This window comes from Fusarium tjaetaba (genome assembly GCF_013396195.1).
Source record: "Fusarium tjaetaba strain NRRL 66243 chromosome Unknown NRRL66243_c0000232, whole genome shotgun sequence".
NCBI classification, from domain to species: Eukaryota; Fungi; Ascomycota; class Sordariomycetes; order Hypocreales; family Nectriaceae; genus Fusarium; species Fusarium tjaetaba.
Genome location: NW_023501428.1, coordinates 1 through 21,451, shown reverse-complemented (window position 1 = coordinate 21,451; position 21,451 = coordinate 1). Strand labels below are relative to the sequence as shown.

Here is a 21,451-nt window from a genome sequence, read left to right as displayed (position 1 = left end):
TGGAAATCATCATACAGTTATAATAAAAGACGCAAGTCGCGACACTCATTTCAAGTTAAATCTTATTTCACTTCTACTCACAGTCCCAACTTGCTGTTAGCCATCTCGCGGACCTCCTTCTGACCCTGTGTCAAACCCTCCTCTTCCGGATCAAGTCTTTTAAGACCCATTGCCTGGAGACCTGCATTGGTAAGAATGTTCTCGACCCTGGCTCCGCAATCTTCATGGTCGTATTCCCGCTCCCAGGTACCATGCGATCGTGTAAAGTCAATTGGAACGTCTCCTTTCTGGAAGGCCTCCCGGGTTGCGAGCAAAGACTCAATGTTATAGGGTGTCAGCGGATTGCATGCGTTGTATGAGACGCTTGAATCGACAAGCCCAGGGTTCGTGGGATCCACACCATGGACCAGGTCACAGTGCCAGAAGACATAATCACCGGGTCGAACTGGAGGAATACCCACTATTGCTCGCTTGATGTCGAGGTCCGGATGGCCCTCAACTGTTGGGAAGAACTGAGTTTGACCTGGAGTGGCCCCGGGAAACGTAGGCAGGGAATCATTGTACTCTCCAGTATGGAACAGAGGCCGCAGCATGATATACGCCATGGACAGCTTCAGGCTGGGCAGTACTCGTAGTGTCCCTTCGCCAGTCTGCGTGCTCGAAAGGGACAACCATCCTTGAAGGCTTCTCCATACTGAGCATGCCGTTCCTGAATGATAAAGATCACTCTGGGCTTTGACACGGTGGTCTGCAGACCATGCATCCCAGTCTTGCCAGCTGCCTTCGAAAATAGCGGCGTAATTCTTTCGATTCTCTTCATCTTCCCATCGTTCAATCGCCCCGCTGTCCATATGAGGATCAAGTGGGAATTGTCCAGGATCATTGCTAGGATACCGGATGCGAATTCGGTCAGGGTAGATGACCTGACTGTCGAGGTCAATGGGAGTTGTTGGGTCTGATACGTGCCATAATCTGGAGACGCATTTCATGGCTTCCAAGACTCTTGGGTGGGTTCGCATCTCCATCTGTGCTTTGGTCCAGAACACGTTCCAGGCTGCTGGCTTATGATGGGGATGACCGCCTACGCCTGGATGACGCTTGGTGTAGTCCTTAAGAGACGTCTCCCAACTGACCGCTTGCTCTTCGCTGACGACATTTCGAAGGATCAGACAGCCTCGTTCATGCACCAGCTTCATGAAGTCATCAGGAAGATTGCCACCTAAGCAAGTTAGAATATGACCTCTTCAAGCATGTCAAGTCATTTGTCAAGAAATCACATACCGTTCTTTCGAACGTCGTCGAAGTCAATTTCTGGGACCAGAGCTGCTCCATGCTTGTCGATGTGATCGACTTCCTTGCGTAGAATCTTGACCAGACGCTCATATGACTCAATCACCTTCTGCTTGTTCTCAGGCTTAACGAGTGACTTCTTAAGAGCAGCAAAGCGCTGATCCAGCAGGTCGCATCTATTTGTCAATGTTAGTTGAGTCCATCAGACTTCATGGCGTGCCAAAGCATATTTAGACGTACTCAAGCACAAGTTGCTGCGAAACCTCTTGCTGCTCTGTTTGAGTATAAGACATTTTGCTCAAGACGTATAAATACCAAAGTGAACCAGAGGGCTTTTCGTTTAGGAACGGGAAGTGACTTGATGAAATCAACAATATGAGGCAGAAAGGAAGCGATATGGTTTGATGGAACTTAGTATATAAGAGCAAATTAACAAGGCCTGATCCAAAACTCCAACCGGCTATCATTCATTGTCACCCGGTCGTGAAAGAGGCTATCAAGGTTAGTCTGTACTCGGCTACCCGCGAATTCTGTTGCAAATTGAGGGCGCATTTCATGGTCTCGGTGAATTAGCCGATCGCAGAATTGGCCAGGCCTGATCCACCCCCTAACCAGATCCAGTTGGCGCGATGTTGCAGCTCAATTAAGCGACCAAGAAGCTGAAAATGCCGATCGCGTTGACGAACTTACCCGATACCAGCTGAATTACTTCGACCATTAGCAGAGAAAGGGAATCTGCTGCTTTAGGCCGAGCTGTACCCAGTCAAACAAAGCAAAATCATAATGATACCTATTAATGCGCTCGATACTCTAACGAATTTTCACGAATTCAAGTTTTACGGCTTACCCTCTCGAGATCCATTCAACTGCTGCATTGTTTTTGCATCATGACTACCCAAACATTCGACGTTAACAAGCCTGAAACATGGCATTTGGCAGCGACCATTGACAATGAGCTACAAAATGTCAGTCAAAATTGTCCATACCGGCTATCAATACTTGTAACCACTAACAAGAATTGTGTAGATGATCAAAAATGGAGCAAAGGGGAGGTTCACTGGTGATACCGAGCATTTGACGCTAGCGCAAACGCGAGCCAAGTTTGACAGTCTCTTCCAGCAGGATGCCGATATTCTTCGCTCCAAAATGCAAGATGAGGTGTCTGAGACGGAGATTCATATTCCTGTCAGGGACGGATTCAGAGTCCGAGCGCTTGTCTATCGTCGCAAGACTGACCAGGCAAAGATGGACCGCGCTCTTGTTGTGCTTATTCATGGCGGAGGCTTCATCCTGGGCAACGCCGAGATGGAGATGCCGACCTGCGTTGAAGCAGTCCGAAGATACGATTGTGTCGCTGTGAGTTTGGAGTATCGGCTTTCTCCAGAAGTCAAGTTCCCTGTTGCATATGACGATTGCTGGGACGCTCTCATATGGGTACGTCAATTGTTCCAAGGAGACTTCCATCGCTAAACGTGAACTATAACAGCTATCTAAGAATGCAGCCACTCTCCATGCTGACCCAACAAGTGGCTTTGTCTTTGGTGGGACTTCAGCTGGTTCACATCTCAGCATCCCCTTGGCTCACAAAGCTCGGGACCACAAGCTCTCACCTCCACTCACTGGGCTTTACCATTGTGTGCCGCCTGCTCTGATGCCACAAGCACTTACTGACAGGTATAAACCTCTCTACAACAGCAGAGAACAGCTGAAAAATGGTATGGCGCTCACTGCAGAGTCTACAAAGGTATATGACAAGGCTGTCGAACCAGACTTTGCTTCACCACTTTGGAACCCGCTTCTTTGGCCAACAGGACACCGAGGCTTACCCCCTACGTTCTTTCAGATCTGTGGGGCTGATCTGTTGAGGGATGAGGCTTTGATCTATGAGAGGGAGCTTCGGCTTGAAAGTGGGGTTCGAACTAAGACGGTTGTGTACGAGGGGTTGCCGCATGTATTTTGGTATGATTACCCGACTCATAGTGCAAGCGCTAGGTTTGCCCAGGATGCGGCTGCTGGTTTGGGATGGCTACTTGGTCGAGAGAAATAGTTTACTGTTCCCTTGTTACGTATTACAGTTATTGAAGCATTTATTGAGATGATGTATGCGTACTGTGAGACTCACCAACTAATCCTGTCTGGAAAGGATGAGAGATGGAGGTACTTGTAGACTCTTGAGACCTGTAGCCCAGAGTTAATACGCACGGGAAAGAACTCAGTTGGCTTCAAACGGTTATCAAATGCAATAGGTTCTCGTATGTTGTCAAGGACATGAACAGCGGGCAGAGAGGTGCGGATGTAAACTCGGAGTTGCAAGGTAGTGCTTTTTGCCCTATCTATACTAGGTCACTGCAACATCGGTGGAACTCATTGCATTGCAACATGGGCAACGTTTTTCAGGCTTTATAAGAGCAGCCCAATATATAATGTATAAGCTAGTGCAGATGAACACATTCAGTTGTCGAGGGTATCGATGGAGCCGTCAACATTGAGGGCTAAGCTTCAGCCGAAAAAGGCTCATCCGAGGCCGAGCGCGCAATAGAGACTGATCGATCCTTTCCGTCTTGATCCTTTGTCACAATTCCATCTTCACGAACATCGGCGACTCCATGGCCGTTGTAAACAACCCCTTCAAACAACTCGTCAATCTCCTCAAGAGATAGACCTTTTGTCTCGACCCAAAATACAGCAACGAAAATGGTCTCAAGGACATCCCAAGCTCCAATGATGAAGTAGAGACGCCAGGAGATAGCCTCCAGCGCAATGGGGAACACAAGAGTGGTTCCAATGCTATATGTACTGTTAGCATGTCTGAAGACACGATCGACTTGACGGAGATCTTACGCGAATATCGCGATTGTTCCGGCCCAGATAGCCATTCCGTTGGTACGGATAGAGTAACTCAGAACCTCTGGAGGGTACAGTTGCGTGATGGGAGTGATGCCAACACTGTATGCACCCATGAAGAGGAAGATACAGGCAACAGTCCCATAGATACCCGCGAGGTCTTGACTCGTACTGAAAGCTGGGAAAGTGTTAGTTAGAGTAGATTTCAAGGCTCTAGGTCGGCTTACTTTTTGTCAATGCGCCGATAACAAACATCAAGATAGTCATTCCGACGCAAGCTGAGAGGCAGAGCGTCTTTCGACCAGCTCTGTCCATGAGAAATGTTCCAATCATTGCACAGATAAGGCACCAAGACTGTAGTACAATGTTCTGTACATAGTTAGCAACAGATACTATTATTGGGGTTTGGTGACATACGATTTGGAGCTGCGTGGTCTTGTTGGTGATGCCAGCGTTCGTGAGCATGTCACCAAGGAAAAACGATGCGATGTTATTTCCTAATGCGGTTAGTATCCATAGTCTCTTAGGATGCCGATACGGGGCTTACCGCTTGCCATGACGATGACAGCTACAGAAACCGCAAGCATGAGTCGTCTTCGAGCGGATCGAGTCTTGAACAGCTCAGTATATGATGCCGTCTTGCCTTCAGTTCGCTCTTTTTCTCTGCTATCAACCACACTCTGATACTGCTGACGAACCTCCTCGTCTGACTGGTCCCCGTTAGCCGCAATTGACGCTATGACTTGGAGAGCTTCATCCATCATATCTTGGTGGGAAAGCCATCGAGGCGATTCGGGAGTTAGGAAGAGGCAAAAGATGCAGATCAGGGAAAACATGCTCTGTAAGAGAATAGGAAGGCGCCAGGACCATTCGCCAGGAATCTCGGCAGTGCGATAGGTAATGCCTGCGGAGATCAAGGCACCGACGTAGTAGACGGAGAACGTAATGCTTAGACCGAGCCCGCGAATATTGGGTGGAAGAGTTTCGGCGAGCCAACTGCAGTAAAGAGAGTTAGCCAAAGATAAAGGGCTTGCAAGATAGAGGGGCCTCTTACGTTGAACCAGCAATGCTGGAAAGTCCAGAAGCTACACCCAGGATAATGCGACCAGAAAGAAACATCGCAAAGTTCTGAGAACCAGCAACCAATCCAATACTGAAAAGCTTGGTCAAGAGAGCCACCAAAATGGAGTTCTTGCGACCAATCGCGTTGACGACAGGGCCCATGGTCAGGGATGCAATGCCCCATCCAATAAAGTTGGCAGACACGTTCAAGGCGCGGGTGGTGGTGTTGAGGTTTAGAAACTCAGTGTAGGAGGGAATGATGTTGATTCCGCTCATGAGTGCCGAGTCGTAACCAGCCGTCGTTGCGTAGACTGCTGCGCTTGCGACGAGGAGCATGACCGTAAGGCGACTTGATTTGGGCTGGAAGGGTCCGATGACACCGGTTGGGGACCACATGACGATGGCAGTTGGGGTAATGTTAGAGTAGAAGCAGAGGTTAGGGGAAAAGAAAGGTCTTGAGAGTCGGAATGGAGGACATTGAAGCCGTTCGATCATGAAGCTTAAGTATCAAATGACGCCTAGATAGCACAGAGAGGCGAAAACGCCACAATCTTGAGGCTAAGCGCCTTACCAATGGTTGCTTCCTTATTGGGACTGGCGATATCTCTCCCTAGCCTGTATATCTCATCCCGAGATTCTGGTTACTGGGGAGTCTGGAGTTCAGAATGCGGGGAGAAGGCAAATGTGGAGGGATGGTCTAGATTTTGAAAATTTCGATAAGCTAAAATCTCGTCGGGTAATTCAAGACAAGAATAAGCCACAACTTGGTGCCGATCGGCAATTTCATCAATTTCTACGTTGCTATCTTATCAACAGCCCTGGCAGAGCAGAAATCGCGGAAAGGACTTGACGCGAAACACTTCGAAATAGCCAACCGTCCTTTCATCCAATGGCCGACTTCCTACAGCAACACGTATAGCTTGATAAGCCTGCCGATAGTTCTCCCCATGGGACGCAAGCTCGCTAAACCTATCCATGACCCAAGATCTATGTATTATATCATCTGACTCGATTGCCACCACGAACAATGGCCAGCCTAGCCGGGTCAAACCTGGCTCTCCTTGATCTCGATAGACCTTAAAGGCTAGTGACATGATCTCTTTCATTGCTTCGCGCTGCTCTGGTGCCATTGGTTCTTGTCCGTGGGTGATTCGAAGAAAGCAGACATATATGGCGTAAAAGCAGGAAATGACCGATTGCATCTCCATCACGAACCGTCTATGGGGTCCGTCGTCGGGAAGTTCGAGGCGGTTAGCCACGCTTATCAACTCTCCATATCTGGATCTGACATTTTGAATGGCACCTGCAACAGACTGTCTCCACGAACCGTGGGGGACGTTGTCCCGATGCTCGGCTGTAGCTAAAGAACCGACCATGAACTTCAGCTGAGCGCACTCGGCGTCGAAACATGATAGGTCACTACACTGCATGTCCTCCAGTAGCTCAGTCTGGGGGTATGATCTTCCCCACAGGTCGTAGTTGGCAAGGACTGATCGCTTTTGCAATTGCCTGACGCGTTGCAAGCGACCTTGCGCTTCAGTCTCTGATATGTCTACTGAGGAGGTCCCCAGGAGATTGTTGAAGTACCCGCCAAACCCATTTAGAACAGCACCTCCATCCGCGTGCGAGAGCCAGACGAGGATTCTGCAGGAGACAGGACAGAAATTCTCAGGCTCAATGATCTGTGAGGTATGAGGGTCAACGTTGTCGCTGCTGGCAAGTCTCGAGCGCCCCAGTAATATCGAGGTGGCACCTCTCAGGTGCGCATCAACGCCAATACCGCACCCATCCCCAAACCTAAGTTCATACAAGAGCATGAGCCATAGTGTAGCCAGGACGGGTGGAAGATAGGTTATCTCGCTAGGGATCTGTGTAGCCACAGCTAGCATCTGTAAACCATCTCTATAGTGTTGGATAGCTCTTAATCGTCTGGATTCGGCATCTGACTTGGAGCCGCTTGTCTTCTCAGACCATGTTTGTCCACTGACGGCGCAGACCATGTGAAGAACCATGGGACTCTGCTGCGCCAACTTCCAGACCAGCCCAGGGCCGCTGTGCATCGATATCCGTGTGCCAACCATTCCTGGGAGGACAAATCGGAAGAAGTGGATTGCCGAGTGATCGGAAGGGGACAGGATAGCGGCACAGTCGGGTGAGAGGTCAAGTGCCAGGCCATCGTCGGCAATGGTATTCAGTGGTGGTAGGTTGACATCTGCACTCTGAGTATCGGATAAGGATCCGCTACCAAACTCCCCAGGATACGAATTATCACCACGGCCTGTGAGACTGTCGCTAGGTGTTGACGCCGCATCTGTACTGGCGATCAGGTTTGCAGGGGATGATGCAGCAGGGGACGCGATAACGCGCCTGGTGTACTTTTTGCGAGGGATGCGCGTATAATCACAGGTCAATTCCAGGCGGATACATCGTCGGCAAATCGGTCGCGTCTCGTCGCATTTGACCTTTTTGACGCGGCATGTTTGGCATCCGCCTCGTGAACGTTGGGTACTCGGTTGCTGTTGGAGTTGGAATTGCAGATGAGATCCAGACAAGGGTAGCGACTCGTGGCTGGGGCTTGGAGAACCCATGTAAGATTCGGGGTTGTGTTGGTCGCCTATTTCTGAATCTGTCGCGGTGCAGGAATTGAGGAATCAAGAGCGAAAATTGTGGAGTGAAAATGCGAGGGGGCTGGTTTGTTTTAGCTCGGCATTTTGAAGAGAGTAGGAAGCCACTGACTCATTGAGCTTGTCCATAGTTGAACACCCGCTAGCTTGGCTTACCAAATTGGTTAAGGGAGAAGCCATCACTCTACTGGTCATGACTTTATCAATAAGCACTCTTCACTCTTACTACGCCGCAGGCTGGCTATTATGGGAATGGCGATTATGGAATGGTTTGGCATAATTGTAAGAAACAAGAAGTTCTCGTTATTTTCTGCGTAGACATACTATCCTAAAAGCTATTCACCGATACACCAACAACCGCTTCATCCATGCTTGAGAGCATCTACCTGTCGAAAACCCAAAGGGGGCTAATATACAGGAATCTTGAAAGCATTGAAGCTGTATGTAAAACTCTCGATTGACTTCTTGTCATTGACACACCCAAAGCTCTTGTCGTTCTTCCAAAGAGGTCGCTTCGGCCACTGACACAACATCTGCGTCTCTCCCTTATAATCGCCCGAAGAGACAGTAGCATTAAGTCTCGACGGCTGCTTGCCATTCTCAACCCAGTCGATCATAATGTTCATGTTGTTCTGAGGATAAGGCCCAGGTTGAAGAGAGTTCGTGCCGCAGTGAGCTGCTCCTGGCACGAGATAGAACTGGTACCATTCTGAAAGAGCCTTCTGGGCCTTCTCATCTGACAGCTTTGGATACATGATGGATCGGACAGACTGCCAGTAGTGAACAGAGGAACCTGCTGGGATACTAGGATCGGATTCGCCATGATAGTGGAGGAGCTTGCCACCAGCTTCCTTGAAGGTTGTGAGATCGGGATGAGTGGTCTGCAGACTATCGTAGTAGCGGGCCATACCAGTGTTCATCCAGTCAACTAGAGTATCATGCGTGACATTGTTGAGGTTATCGAGGCTATCGAGATCAAGAAGCTCAATAAACTTTGCAACGTACATGCCACCAGTAGAGGGGATGTTCAGAGTCCACTTGTCGGTTTCGTTGTCGTAAGTTGGCTCACCATCAGATAGCTCAGAGCCAATCTGCCAAGACAGGTACGCTCTTTCGTCTTTGCTGTTGAAAACACCATCGTAGATAGCTTGAGCAACAGCAACACCCTCAGCAGTAATAGTACCATTCTGTTCTGGTGCATTGCTCGTCTGGCTGCCGGGAGCCTGTCTCTTGCTGAACCCAAAGCCAAGTGAAGAACTAGTCTCAGCTGCGCAGTAGTAATCATTTCCGACGAGTGACTTGAGGTTGAAGTGGATTTTGCAAAGATCCGTTCGGGAGATGACACCATCCTTCCTTCCATCGAGATCATCGCAGGCTTCGATAGTGGCGTTGACGATCTTCTTGAGCTCACAGGGAGGGGGGTAATAGTCAAGTGTGTGCTCAACGGCGGCAGGGTAGACGTGCAGGACCTGTTGCTGAGCGAAGCGAAAAGCAGGGGCTCCAGCGATGACACCGTCATACTCGTCACCCCATCGTTGAACCTGGCTCATTCCCTCTCGACCGCCATCCGAGCAGCCCTCATAATAAGTATAGACCTTGCTCGAGCCAGACATGGCATAAAGGTTCTTGGTGATATACTTTCCGATCTGGGTCATCTCGCCGAGAGCTTGGTATGAGAACATGTATGTCGCATCCCAGTTGATGGAACCGTTGCCGAGAAGGAATTTCTCATCTAGACTGTAGTTGAAGGCATCGTATCCACCATCAGTGGCTCCTGCAACGGCTCCGTACTTGAGACCGCCAGTGGTATCAGTGTTGAGAGAGTAGCCACCTCCGCCCGCGACATAGAAGCGGTTCTTGAAGTCCTCGGGATCAGGGAAGGCATACTTGAGGTTGACTGTGTCACCCTTGCTGCCGTGGGTATACGCGACAGTGACGTTACAATAGCTGTAAGTATCGGTATCACGCTTCATTGGGCCGCCTCCCATGCTGGCACTGGCGTTGTAGACCGCCGTGGACACCGTGATGGTAGTTGGGATCATATCGATTCCCAGGAGGGTTCCATTGGAGGGCAGCGCAGCTTTCAGGTTCGAGACGGTACATAGTTCCGAGAGAGAGGATGCAAGGGAGCGGGAGGATAGCAAAGCCATAACAACTCTGAAAGATTGTCGCATGATGGTAAGTTTTCTAAAGAGAGTGGGAAGTATGAGAAAGTGATGGTCAATATGAAGTACTGCACTCGACATGGCGCAATCGTTCATGGTTATATACTCCTTCGAGGACTGCGGCTTCGTCACCAACAGGTCCGAGCCCGGAATCTGCCACGCGTTGATTGTTCCATCCAACAATTTTCTACAGGGAATTCCACGAGAATGAAGTAATTGCTTGAGTCGAAACCTGGTGGCGATCCGAAATTGGTAGGGAGGCTTAGACAAAATGCCCACTTTCCGCGTGTGGAGTTGTTCCGAGCTAAAGTGGAGATGTGCTGGCAGAGTTGACATGTTGCTGTCGGAGAGCAAAAAGCTCAAGACTTAAAAAAGGGACGCTAAAATAAATTCAGAAAAGAAGCTAAGGGTAGACTTACCTGAGCTTTTGTTTTTTCCTAGGAGATACTGCTAGTAAAAAATAAAAGTAAGTTTTATCAGTAGCATAACTATAAGGCCTATAGATAATCGCATTTACTTAATCCTAGCATATTTGGAGCATGGTGCAATAGCTAGCCTTATTATAGATAATGGTAGTCAAATCGCACTTCAAAAGACGGAAAATGTAAAAGAATGTTTTCTATACCTCGAAGCTTATGACCCCGTTCTCGGTCAGCCGTCTGAACAGGCATAGCGTATAAATAAATAATGTATTATCTAGACTAATTCAATGAGCAAAGTTGGTCTTAAGTAGAAGGAGTACTGAAAGTTCCTGTATATAAGAACAGGGTTGTACAAGAAGTCACTTGCTCTTTGGAGCGTTTATCCATAAACCTGACATCAAGAGTCGAAAGACTAGTTACTCTCTTAGGCGGTTCCGGAAGCCGCTGTCTTATGTTGCTCGTGGTATTAGAGACTGAACTCATTTAAACTTATTTATCGTAGCGAGAAGCTCACCATCAGAGACCTGAAATGCCAGGAGGGTTTTCCTGGTCCTGTCTCACATAGATCAGTGAACCCTGAATGCTACATCGACTCACAAGAGCTTACGGTATCTCAGTGTAGTCTTTTCAGGTATCGCTAAAAATGGATCTTTAATACCAGCGAGCCACGTTGAGTCACTGAGGTTCTAGATGCTTGCTCTTAGCTGCTTCTGAAGTTGCTAAATCGATGGATATCGTGTTGTCATTCATTATCTGTGTTTGCAGCCTAAAGCTTAACCTTATAGGCCGCCTTCATCCATAGTTATTCCTTGGGTTCGAGGTTTGCTCAGTTAGGCAGAGTGAAGATAGGATCTCAGCTGTGTATCTTAACTGTAAACAGTATATCTTCTATAGAGGAACTAAAGAGAGTAAATATAATTATAATTATAGAGATAGTATTCGTCATTACAGAATTTATAACATTCCTATTAAAGCCAATGATTGGCTGAGAAGCTATATATAACCATAAATACGTTTTTGTAAATCAGGATCCTTGAAGCCTCTACTTATTGTTGTAGTAGTTCCTGAGGCAAGTGAAGCAAGCACGCCTCTCTTAAGGTTGACTTGTTCTTATGACCATTGTTGAAAGCTGCTGTGCAGTATACTGTATTGGTTATTAGTGGTTCGTCTAGACTTATGCAATAGCAAAACTTACTTTAGGCAGTTAGAATCTTAACATGTCCATTTAGCTGGACCTGGTTGTCCAGAGGTACCCTGAATGGCCTGGCAGGTCACCCTGCAACATTGGTTGCCTGCACCAGTGGTAGAACAGGTGCTGCCACTAATGCTGACTAAGACAGTGCTGGGGCCGCAGGCGCATCGACAGGCTGGTGGCTTTCCAGCGGGAGTTGCCATGCTGAATGATATGTACAGAGTACAGGCAACGAGGAAAGACTTGATCTGCATATTGGTGATGTTGGTGGTTGGTAATATTAGTAGGTAACGAGTTGAGAAGGTAGTTTGTGTCTGTTTCTTTAGTTCATCGAGGACACACTGCAAGCTTTTATAGATAGGCCAGATTCATATTGCTATGTCAATATAGTATCTCTGAATGATCATGGTCTAGTCTTGTTATAGATAACTGGCGTTCGTATTAACAAGCCACATACACTAAGTGAGGTTCTAGATGCTAGGGTTAACCCTTTCTGGTTATTCAAGACATGGCCTTTAATACATTACCTTGCCCTTGTGAATTGGAGCCCATTGGTATTAATCATGGCATGGACCTCTAAACGTCTATAAGAAGCATTCTAAAGACTCAGTTGATTACTCATAAGTCGATATCTGGTATTTAGCTATCTGTAATTTGTCAAATTGGCAAATGGAGAATACCCCAGAGCCACGACCCGTGACTCCAACAAGCGGTGAGGCCTCCATTTTGGCTTGGTGCACTGAAAACTACGCGATTCAGTAGGGAGCAATTGACTCCACCCATGAATGTGTCTTATCTTAGTTAAAGCAAGAGTTGTTGTCTAGATCAAATAATGGCCTCATTTAGGTCAGCCATTGTTACCTTTTCTGCCAATATATAAGATCCCAACCAACCGGAATCACTCCAGCGCTCTTTAGTATGTCACGGTACCAGTAGTTCGGGACACTGTCTTGTAAATTTGGGTCCGTGGCCATTTTCAGAGTTAGTAACTGCTAAGCCTTACGCTCTGATAGGCTGGCTAAGTTTCTGAAACTGCATAGACATTTTCAGCCAGCCACTTTCTCAACTGCGTTACATTTAGTATTTAACGGCAATAATGTTTTGGGACCGTGTCTTGTATATTTGGGTCTGGACTCATTTTCACACTGAGTGGATGCCAAGCCCAACGTTTCAATAGGACCCTGTCGGCTGCTATATGCCGCTAAAACAGGCTGGCTGGATAACCCAAACTATATGCATATTTTCAGCCAGCCATTTTGCCCACTGGTTTACATTGACTAATTTACTAACGGTATTCGTGTTCTTTTTGGCAGTATCATGAGAAGGGCTGAACGAAATCTCGATGGATTGACATTACTGCAGTGATACGCCAATATGATTGGCTACTCGGCTATCGGATTGAGGAGACGCCGGTTAAGGGCGCGAGCGACAAGTTCCTCCATCAACCCTTCGGCCTTCGTTCAGTAAAGCCACTGGGCGTTCTAGACATACGTCCAGTTGTTATTATTGGTTTCGAGTCGTTTCAGTCCGTGAGCAGGTTCTACCAACTTTTACATTCAGGGCGATTACCCCGCCATATCCAGTTATCATGCCGACACCGGAGCAAGCCTCAGGATTGAGCAACATGCAACTACCCAATGAAGACGAGGCCTTGCAAAGCATTGATCGAACAAAATACTCTTCAGTTGATGTCTTGAAGGAGGTCTGGACCGGCCTTGATCTACCCGAAACCGCTTTGACAGCTATAAGGCTCCCTGGCGAAGAAGGTCCGGCTCTTCCATCGTCATTCAAAATCGGAATCCTCGGACAAGCCTCTATCGGGCTATCTGCGCTGGCAGCTGCTCAGGTTCATGCACTACGGAACAAGGCCCCCGTTCCTACAGTCACGGTCCCGCTTGAGCATGCAGTCGTGGAGTACAAATGCGAAAGACTGTATACGGTTTCCGACGAGCTTGCTACCCCAGCAGGGGGTGCTATCGGTGGATTGCATCAGACCTCAGATGGCTACGTTCGGATCCATGACGGGTTTCCAAACCATGTTCAAGGGACCCTTGACTTGCTTGGCTTGAAACTGGGTTCGACTCGACAGCAGGTGTCTGGGCAGACTGCGGATTGGGCTAGCATTGACTTAGAGAATTGCGGAACAGCGGAGGGCAAAGTCGCGATTTATGCTCTGCGCTCATATCGTCAGTGGGATAAACTCCCTCAGTCGAGGGCCATCAGCAACTTTCCTATTAGCCTCAAGCAGGTGTCCAAGTCATCTCCTACTGGCATGCCAAGTAGGATGCAGCCAGGGAATCTCAAGTGCCTACAAGGTCTTCGGGTTGTTGAGATGAGTCGGGTGATTGCTGCTCCGTTATGCGGCAAGACTTTGGCGGCCCATGGAGCTGAGGTCATTTGGGTGACTTCACCAACACTTCCAGATCTGCCGAGGGTCGATCGGGAGTTTGGACGCGGCAAAAAGACTGTCCAGCTCGATATCCACAACCCTGAAGATCGAAAGCAACTGTTTAACCTTCTCAAAGACTGCGATGTGTTTGTCCAAGGTTATCGACCCGGGAGTCTTGCCTCATATGGTCTATCTCAAGATGATTTGACAAAGATCAATCCAAACATCATCGTAGCCAACATGTCTGCTTTCGGTCCTGAGGGTCCATGGTCAGGCCGTCGAGGTTTTGACTCGCTTGTGCAGACATGCTCAGGCATGAATGTCTCTGAAGCTGAACACGCTGGAAAGGGAGAACCTGCTCGCCCGACACCTTGCCAAGCCCTCGATCATTCAGGCGGATACATGCTTTCAGTTGGTGTCATGGCTGCTGTCTATCATCGTGCCGTCAACGGCGGTTCGTGGAAGGTAGATGTCTCGTTGGCGGGCATGATGAAGTATTTGAGAAGCCTGGGACAGTATCCTGGTGCCACTGGTTTTGAAGCAAGAGACTTTGAAAAGCCAGAAGATGTGCCTGAGGAGTATTTCGAGGTTCAGGAGACAGGCTTTGGCACAATGAAGTCTATTAGGCACAGTGCTACTATCGAAGGTCTAGAGGTTGGCTGGGATATCATGCCCAAACCGCTTGGCTCTGATCAGCCATCATGGGACTAGAATAGTATCGTTAGTCACTCATCGCTCAACAACATGTCCTTTGCTTCCCACGGTTGACTCATGTAGTGTGTATGAGCAAGTTGGAGGACAAAGTAAGAAGTTATATTCAAAGAAATTGTCATGGCGCATGACCCTTTTTGTTATTGACTGAGCATACTCATTAGCACTAATCACTTAGATCTGTGGTCCAATGGCTTGATGAATGACAATGATACAACACCTAGGCAGAAAGGGAAGCTTGGATTGAATATGTAGACAAAATATGAAGCATTTATGTCATAATTTACAAAATATCCTCCCAGTAAACAGTCTGCCCATTCAAGTCTTTTGGTATTCCTGTTTCTACTAGTTTCGCAAAGGCAGCAGCTGGCTCTTCTGGTTTCAGCAACCTTCCTTCGGCCTTGAGCGCATCAAGGAATTTTTGCAACTCGGGAGAGGCAGTGCCTAAGAGAAGATTAGTGACTATTCTAAATGATTGGTCTGTCTGTTGTATGGTGTACCTTCTTCACGCAATCCCGTTTGCATTTCTGTATCAACTGCGCCTGGAGTGATAGCCATAGAGCTGATCCTGGAATCTTCTAATGGAATACACCGGCATAGATAATTAAGGACTGCCTTTGAGGATGCATAGCATGTCCATGACTCGCAGGGGCTTTGACTAACCCGGGATGAAGTCACGATTACGCTGCCGCTGCTTTCCTGAAGATGATGCCAAGCCACTTGTAGCTAAGGAAGGTGAGTCAGTATTACTCTAGTGTTTTTGAGTTGGATTCATAAGCATACCATATGTATAATGGAAAAGAAATTGATGTTGAAAGCATGCTTCCAGCTTTCCAGACTCAGAGTCGGGAATGCTCCCAGTGGCCGAAACGTGGCTGCATTGAGGATGAGCGTTGTAAGCCTACCCCCATGCCTAATCGCCGTCTCGACTGCCTGGATGTTGGTGTTCTCTTGAGAGACATCTCCAACAACGATGTGCAATTTCTGTGGATAGTCGCCCTGTATCAATTCCAGCTTCTCGGCCTTCAGGTCGACTGCAACTACATGAGAAACTGTGGGTGAGTTCAAGAGCTTTTTGACGATTTCAAGCCCAATTCCGTTTCCAGCACCTGTCACAACACTAAGATTCATATGTTAAACAGTTTCGCCCCAGGCGGGGTGACAGCGTACATTACTTTATCAGTCATAACGAGATCGTGTTTGAGGCGAGTTGTAGATAGTGATTGTTGATAACTATTCGTTAGATTGATGCAGTTATCTGTAGCTCTATTGCCTACTTATCTATTGACTCGACTCCAGCAACTCTATATCCCAGCCCCCACGTGTGACAAACACAAGTCTGGCAGCATATTACGCTCGCCACCGCGGACCCCGATGTGTAGCACCAGAAGTGGATTGTGGACCCACCACAGTTCCATTTCCGAAGCCGTGTGATCTTCAGTGCAAGTTCGGCCGGTGCCAAGAACGCCTCGGTGAAACAGACTAGAACGGGTCAGTATTACAATAGCCCGAGTCACTGAGACATTCGTCAGAAGGGGGGAAGCTTCCTGATAACTTTGAATGCTATGCGGTCACTAATGCTTGGCAGGTCACGAATTTGCAGTGTGCATTATGTTTGTATAATTATTCGATTAGATTAAATTGAAAGCGATATGCTTCATACCAAGTCCCTCCGGGTATGAGAGCATCTTTGCCTTGACAGGTCCAATATACTTGGATCGAAAATCTTGAAACTTCCATACGTCATAATGCTGCTGAGTACTCTGCCATCCAACTACCAAGACAGACAATATACTCTGAGCAGTTGGGCTTTCCCGGTGGGGTACCACGGGGCGCGTATCCCATGTGCTCATGACCCAGTACGACGGTGCCAGCTCCTTTGGTAACTTGTTCAGTACAGCTTCTCTCATCGTACTCAGAACCTCTCTGACACCGGCATCATCGTCGACAGACAGGCCAGCCACAAACGGCATCGTTGTGAGATCCACGATCGGAGTCGCATTGATACCTCCGACGGAGGAAAGTGTAGGCGTAAGGATCGTTCTGAGCTTGACGATTGCTGGGATAGGGCAAGCTAAGTTCTCGAGCTCATCTACAGAGACGGTTGAATCCTCATTTGACCATTCTAGATTTGAGCCGAACCATAGTCCGTTAGCTTATGAACTGAGATGGCTCTATACCGAGGAAGAAACTGTTCATGATGTGTGAATAGGAGTCTACAACTCACCGATAACCCAAACCAGCGCGTTTCTATCCTCCTCTGTACGCCCCCAAGCCGACCAGTTGTATCCATCTTGAAGCTTCGCTTCGTTGAATAGGTTCAAGATTCGCTGCCCCTTCGGGTCTTGGATACTTTCGGGCTTCACCTCCTCAGGGAGATGAAAGTATATAAATTCTGTAATGACTTTGTTCGCATCCATATTGAAAGGCTCTGTAAGCGCCTTGTTGGAAATCTGTCTTGGGTTTAGAAATAGATCCAGATATCCAGCGTTCTAAAATAAGACATTAGCAGTGAGGCGAGGAAAAAGAATAATGCGCTGATCTTTGAACCCCGGAATGAGCAAACCGGGCTGCCGGAGGAGGGAGAGGCACACCGGATTACCGGGCGGATCAAAGCGTGAGGGGTTCCACCACTTGTCCGACGCTGGCTGTGTTTTAGGACCATTCTCCTAATTTAGTGTCGCTAAGACCTTTGGAGCAGTTGATTGGACACGCGATTGCATATGCGTCTGGGATAACTGTAGGCTACTGAACATAACGATGATCTGGTTGTGCTGAGAAGGACGAAGACGTATCTACAATCAGAATACATGTGTTTATTCTATTATAAGGCAATACGTTGTGTCGAGTGATAAGGTTCTTCTAGTAAGCCAATCTAAGTAATATACTAGCTACCTAATATAATTACCTAAGATAAGCTTTATAAGCTTATTTAATAATAATAATATTTAATATAAAAAGAGAACTCTAAATACTTCCTTAAGGGACAAAATAGCCCAGTCCCTATTTTAGGTCATTATTAGAAATACTCGTAGGAGGAAAGGTTGAATCAAGGTTGGGGAATATTGAGTCACAAGCTGGCGAAAGATCGGTCATAGCAAAGTAATTCTAACACAATTAAATGTGTTCAAGCTGAGGCTAAACGAATTCTTATAAACAAGAAGAACTAGGGATTGATACAGACTTGCAAAGGTTTACAAAGTTAAAGGAATGTTATAGCCCACCACTAGGCCAGTACTCTTCCACCACTACTGATAACCCCCTTGTACGTTGCAACCTTAATAGATGTAGCGAAAATGCAAGTTGGACACATCAGTCATGTCGTCCACGTAGGCATTGTCAAATGACTCAGCTACTCCAGCAGCCTCACGACTCTTGTTGGTTCTTTGGCAAAGGAACCGATATACCATACCCATTATGATACTGCTTGCAAGACAAGCTGTAATGAATGTCCATCCAGTCGTATACCGCGGCGATTCCGACTGGAGAAACGTGAGAGGACCGGCAAAGTTTCCTGTCGCGATTCTTTTAGCTAAATGATCGATTGGGGACGTGGACCAGAGGGTCTATAGTTGCTCACTTACCGACGCAGTAGCCAACAAATAATCCAGCGGACACTGTTGAGCGCTTAGTATATCCTGCGACATTGGCAATGGACAGGTTCATCAATACGGCATAAGCTGCCGGATGGAACGCCAGTAGATACAAGCACGTCAACTTGAACCCATTTGCCATCCGGGGAACGTTCCAAATCAAAACACACGACAGGAGTAAAATGGATGAGCTGAAGGTGTAGGACCAGATCCTTAGATTGTACCGGGAAAAGACTGTTGCCATCCACGATAGCGCAAGCGTGACAACTACTCCAGCCGCTCCAGTTGGCATTGTAAGCAGTAAGGAGTTCAAACCTGTGTATCCCATAGAGACATTGATGATAAGAGGCGTGAAAGTTGAGGTAACCGCGTTAACTGTATTAACAGTCGCAGACATGAAGAAAAGTAACCAGAAAAGTGGACTTCTCAGGGCTTCAAAAACCTGCTCTCTCTTGAAATGAGTGTTCCTCACTCCAGAGTTGTTTACACGTAGTCGTGATACAGCGATGAACTTTTCTCGGTCACTGAGGTGTTTGGCAGTGATTGGATCAGGGTCCATGCAGAAGAGGATCACAAAAGCCCATGCAATTGTGATACAGCCTGCAAAGATAAACATGTATCTCCAAGGAGACAGTGAACCCTTGATGTGGCCAAGTCCAAAGTTGATAAGCGGCGCCGGGATAGCCATCATCGGAGCTGCAGCAAACCACACTCTACAATGCTATCGTCAGACAGAAAGGAGATAGTAGGGAACGCGTCCTGGACTCACCCCATGCGAAAGGTTTGCTCTACCTTTGTATACCATCCACCGACGACCATCATCCAGACTGGCGAAATACCAGACTCAAGCAGGCCAAGGAAGAATCTCTGAACATAAAGCTCGCGGAAGCTGTTACACCAACCGCCAGCGAGCACGCAGACTCCCCAAAGGAGAACCATGGTAAAGGCCACGATGTGAATTGGGAATTTCTGGGCAAGGAATGTAGCTGGATATGCATCGACAATGTAGCCAAGATAAAAGATCGAAGATGCCATAGAAAATCTATTGCCGACTGTGAGCTCGAGGTCGGTTCTCATACCGAAGATGGCCTGTCGTGATAGACGTCAGATCTGAACGCATACTGGGCAGGATTTGCAAGACACTTACAGCATGGGAAAACAGAAACTTGTCGTAGAACTGGATTGCAAAGGTCAAGACGAGAATGACTAGAAGTCTTCTATCGATCTTTCTGACCAACTTGGCTTCTTCGTCTAGTGGCCAAGTGGAATCTCCTTCATAATTAAGCAAAACTTTGAGAGCCTCATCTTGATGGACAGTATCGATTTTGTCCAGCTTCTTGCTCCCAGTGATGGTGGAAGAAACACGTTCGATATGATCCTGAGTTACGTTTTCTTTCGGGGAGGTCATGGTGAATATAAAGTCGTAAAGATGATCTGTAAGTAGGGATGGTTGGGTAACACATCAATGAGGGCAGTATGCTTGCTGAATATATACTGGAAGATATCTCTGGTCCATGGTATGGGACTCTTTTTTCGGACTTCATGTGGGAACTAATAACTTTCGAAATCCGGGGTGGTCTGGGGAAATCAGGATTCAAGAGCGATGGCTTGAACTAGCCCGTGTTCTTTCAAGCCACGATATGTGAGTGTGGACGAGAGCCAAGGGCCCAGACTTTGCCAAGCCGCTACACAGGTCAGCATGGCTGTCTGACTTTTATCACATCGTTTGCCTGCTGCTCGTATTCTAACTCTGTATCTAAACTTGTAAGGTATCTATCTATTAATCTTATATCCTGCAAGAATTACACCAATTATATATATATATAGAGTAATATTTAATAGAATGTGAATTTAAACTAATATCTATTTATATATAAGATCAGCTGCTAAACTCTATCTGCTATAAACTGATGAGAGCTGTGGACAATCGAAAAGCGCGGATGGTCTTTAGACATAGATGATTCAAAATCATGTCCTTCCCCGTCTGCAATCAGTAGCTCCGTATCCACTCCAAGAGATACCAAGGACTCATGTGCCTTTTGAGAGAACTTTGGAAGGCACATCTTGTCCTCACTACCATGAACAAAACAGGTTGGTGGAAATTTAGCTGAAAACAGCTCCACGGGATCAACCCGCTCGTAATCACCGTCTTGCACGACATTTCGGAACAAAGTTCCGTCTCGCAGGTTACTCAAAAGATAGGCAGTTCGAGGCATGGAGAAGTCTGGTACAGGTTTTGGACTGTCCGGTACCTTCTTGAATGCTGAAGGAGTGGCTGTGACGATGCCTTCGCTATGGACCTGGTCAAGGAAAGATTGTGGGAACCGCGGAATCTGAGAGAATACTTCCATCGGCGAGTGCCAGAATGGGTCTTTGAGATACATTGCGGGAAAGTAAGACACGATAGCCTTTGGTGGAGGTGTAGCTGATGCCTAAAGGTGGGTTCAGTCAGCACCTATCTGTTGCAAGGCGTTCCGGGGCGAGCCAGGGGCTCATAGCAGACTGAATGGAAACTCACCAGGTGTAAAGCTAGGGTGCCACCCGCAGATGAACCAATGACTGCGACCCTGCCACCATCTACTGCTACTCCAGCATCTCGAGATAACAGGGCGGGAAGCTCTTTGCATGTCCATGAGAAAGAAGCATGAATATCCGCGACAGGCCCTTGAAAGACAGAAACGGTTGGGCAATGGCGATAGTCTGGCACTACAACAGTGAAGCCGAAGTCGTGAACAAGCGACTCAAGCCGGGCTTTGGATACTGCTGCTTTTGACCCATTGACAAAGCCACCACCATAAATTACAAGAACTAAAGAGAACCATGATCAGCTATCTGTAGTAGACTCAAAGCCAAACCTGCATTTTAATGAACCTACTTACCAATAGGTCCAGCCTCTCTCACCGCATCATCTGTCACCGATTTGTAGTAAACATCCGCCTTCAGCGGAACGCCCCCATCGACTGTATTGTAGACATACTCGGTGACATCCATTTTTAACCAGAAGATAGTTTCGGCAGGAAATGATTTGCGATATAGCCTCTTGATTCAATTCTTCGGAATTTCTCTAGAAGAGCCTCAATCAAATACTGTCATGAGGGCCTTGGGTCGGAAACTCCATGAACTGGAATGTCGGGTTCGGAGGTGGAGGTGGAGGTGGAG

The 21,451-nt window shown here is 47.5% G+C and overlaps 8 protein-coding genes across 8 annotated transcripts; 2 read left to right on the top strand and 6 right to left on the bottom strand.

The window, feature by feature from the left end:
* Positions 1 to 77: 77 nt before the first annotated feature.
* On the bottom strand, positions 78 to 1,583 carry FTJAE_10078 (DUF1479 domain protein; the record flags this gene model as incomplete). Its single annotated transcript, XM_037342883.1, has 3 exons — positions 78 to 1,219; positions 1,282 to 1,466; positions 1,531 to 1,583. The coding sequence occupies 3 exons, from the start codon at positions 1,581 to 1,583 to the stop codon at positions 78 to 80; spliced, it is 1,380 nt and encodes a 459-aa protein (XP_037202852.1).
* A 594-nt stretch (positions 1,584 to 2,177) lies between these two features.
* FTJAE_10077 (alpha beta hydrolase fold-3) lies at positions 2,178 to 3,337 on the top strand (the record flags this gene model as incomplete). The annotated part of the gene is made up of 3 exons (XM_037342882.1): positions 2,178 to 2,255; positions 2,317 to 2,724; positions 2,777 to 3,337. 3 exons carry the CDS (start codon positions 2,178 to 2,180, stop codon positions 3,335 to 3,337), a joined length of 1,047 nt encoding a protein of 348 aa, XP_037202851.1.
* Positions 3,338 to 3,782: 445 nt separating this feature from the next.
* On the bottom strand, positions 3,783 to 7,784 carry FTJAE_10076 (hexose transporter; the record flags this gene model as incomplete). Its single annotated transcript, XM_037342881.1, has 7 exons — positions 3,783 to 4,077; positions 4,132 to 4,312; positions 4,362 to 4,503; positions 4,552 to 4,631; positions 4,682 to 5,130; positions 5,189 to 5,650; positions 6,223 to 7,784. The coding sequence occupies 7 exons, from the start codon at positions 7,782 to 7,784 to the stop codon at positions 3,783 to 3,785; spliced, it is 3,171 nt and encodes a 1,056-aa protein (XP_037202850.1).
* A 443-nt stretch (positions 7,785 to 8,227) lies between these two features.
* On the bottom strand, positions 8,228 to 9,994 carry FTJAE_10075 (tannase; the record flags this gene model as incomplete). Its single annotated transcript, XM_037342880.1, has 1 exon — positions 8,228 to 9,994. One exon carries the CDS (start codon positions 9,992 to 9,994, stop codon positions 8,228 to 8,230), a length of 1,767 nt encoding a protein of 588 aa, XP_037202849.1.
* A 3,193-nt stretch (positions 9,995 to 13,187) lies between these two features.
* On the top strand, positions 13,188 to 14,699 carry FTJAE_10074 (Formyl-coenzyme A transferase; the record flags this gene model as incomplete). The annotated part of the gene is made up of 1 exon (XM_037342879.1): positions 13,188 to 14,699. The coding sequence occupies one exon, from the start codon at positions 13,188 to 13,190 to the stop codon at positions 14,697 to 14,699; it is 1,512 nt and encodes a 503-aa protein (XP_037202848.1).
* A 283-nt stretch (positions 14,700 to 14,982) lies between these two features.
* On the bottom strand, positions 14,983 to 17,119 carry FTJAE_10073 (uncharacterized protein; the record flags this gene model as incomplete). The annotated part of the gene is made up of 7 exons (XM_037342878.1): positions 14,983 to 15,143; positions 15,200 to 15,314; positions 15,363 to 15,425; positions 15,483 to 15,808; positions 16,107 to 16,181; positions 16,363 to 16,758; positions 16,927 to 17,119. The coding sequence occupies 7 exons, from the start codon at positions 17,117 to 17,119 to the stop codon at positions 14,983 to 14,985; spliced, it is 1,329 nt and encodes a 442-aa protein (XP_037202847.1).
* An 858-nt stretch (positions 17,120 to 17,977) lies between these two features.
* On the bottom strand, positions 17,978 to 19,700 carry FTJAE_10072 (transporter; the record flags this gene model as incomplete). The annotated part of the gene is made up of 4 exons (XM_037342877.1): positions 17,978 to 18,213; positions 18,284 to 19,005; positions 19,062 to 19,381; positions 19,440 to 19,700. The coding sequence occupies 4 exons, from the start codon at positions 19,698 to 19,700 to the stop codon at positions 17,978 to 17,980; spliced, it is 1,539 nt and encodes a 512-aa protein (XP_037202846.1).
* Positions 19,701 to 20,178: 478 nt separating this feature from the next.
* FTJAE_10071 (uncharacterized protein) lies at positions 20,179 to 21,283 on the bottom strand (the record flags this gene model as incomplete). The annotated part of the gene is made up of 3 exons (XM_037342876.1): positions 20,179 to 20,724; positions 20,811 to 21,100; positions 21,172 to 21,283. The coding sequence occupies 3 exons, from the start codon at positions 21,281 to 21,283 to the stop codon at positions 20,179 to 20,181; spliced, it is 948 nt and encodes a 315-aa protein (XP_037202845.1).
* Between the last annotated feature and the right edge of the window lie 168 nt (positions 21,284 to 21,451).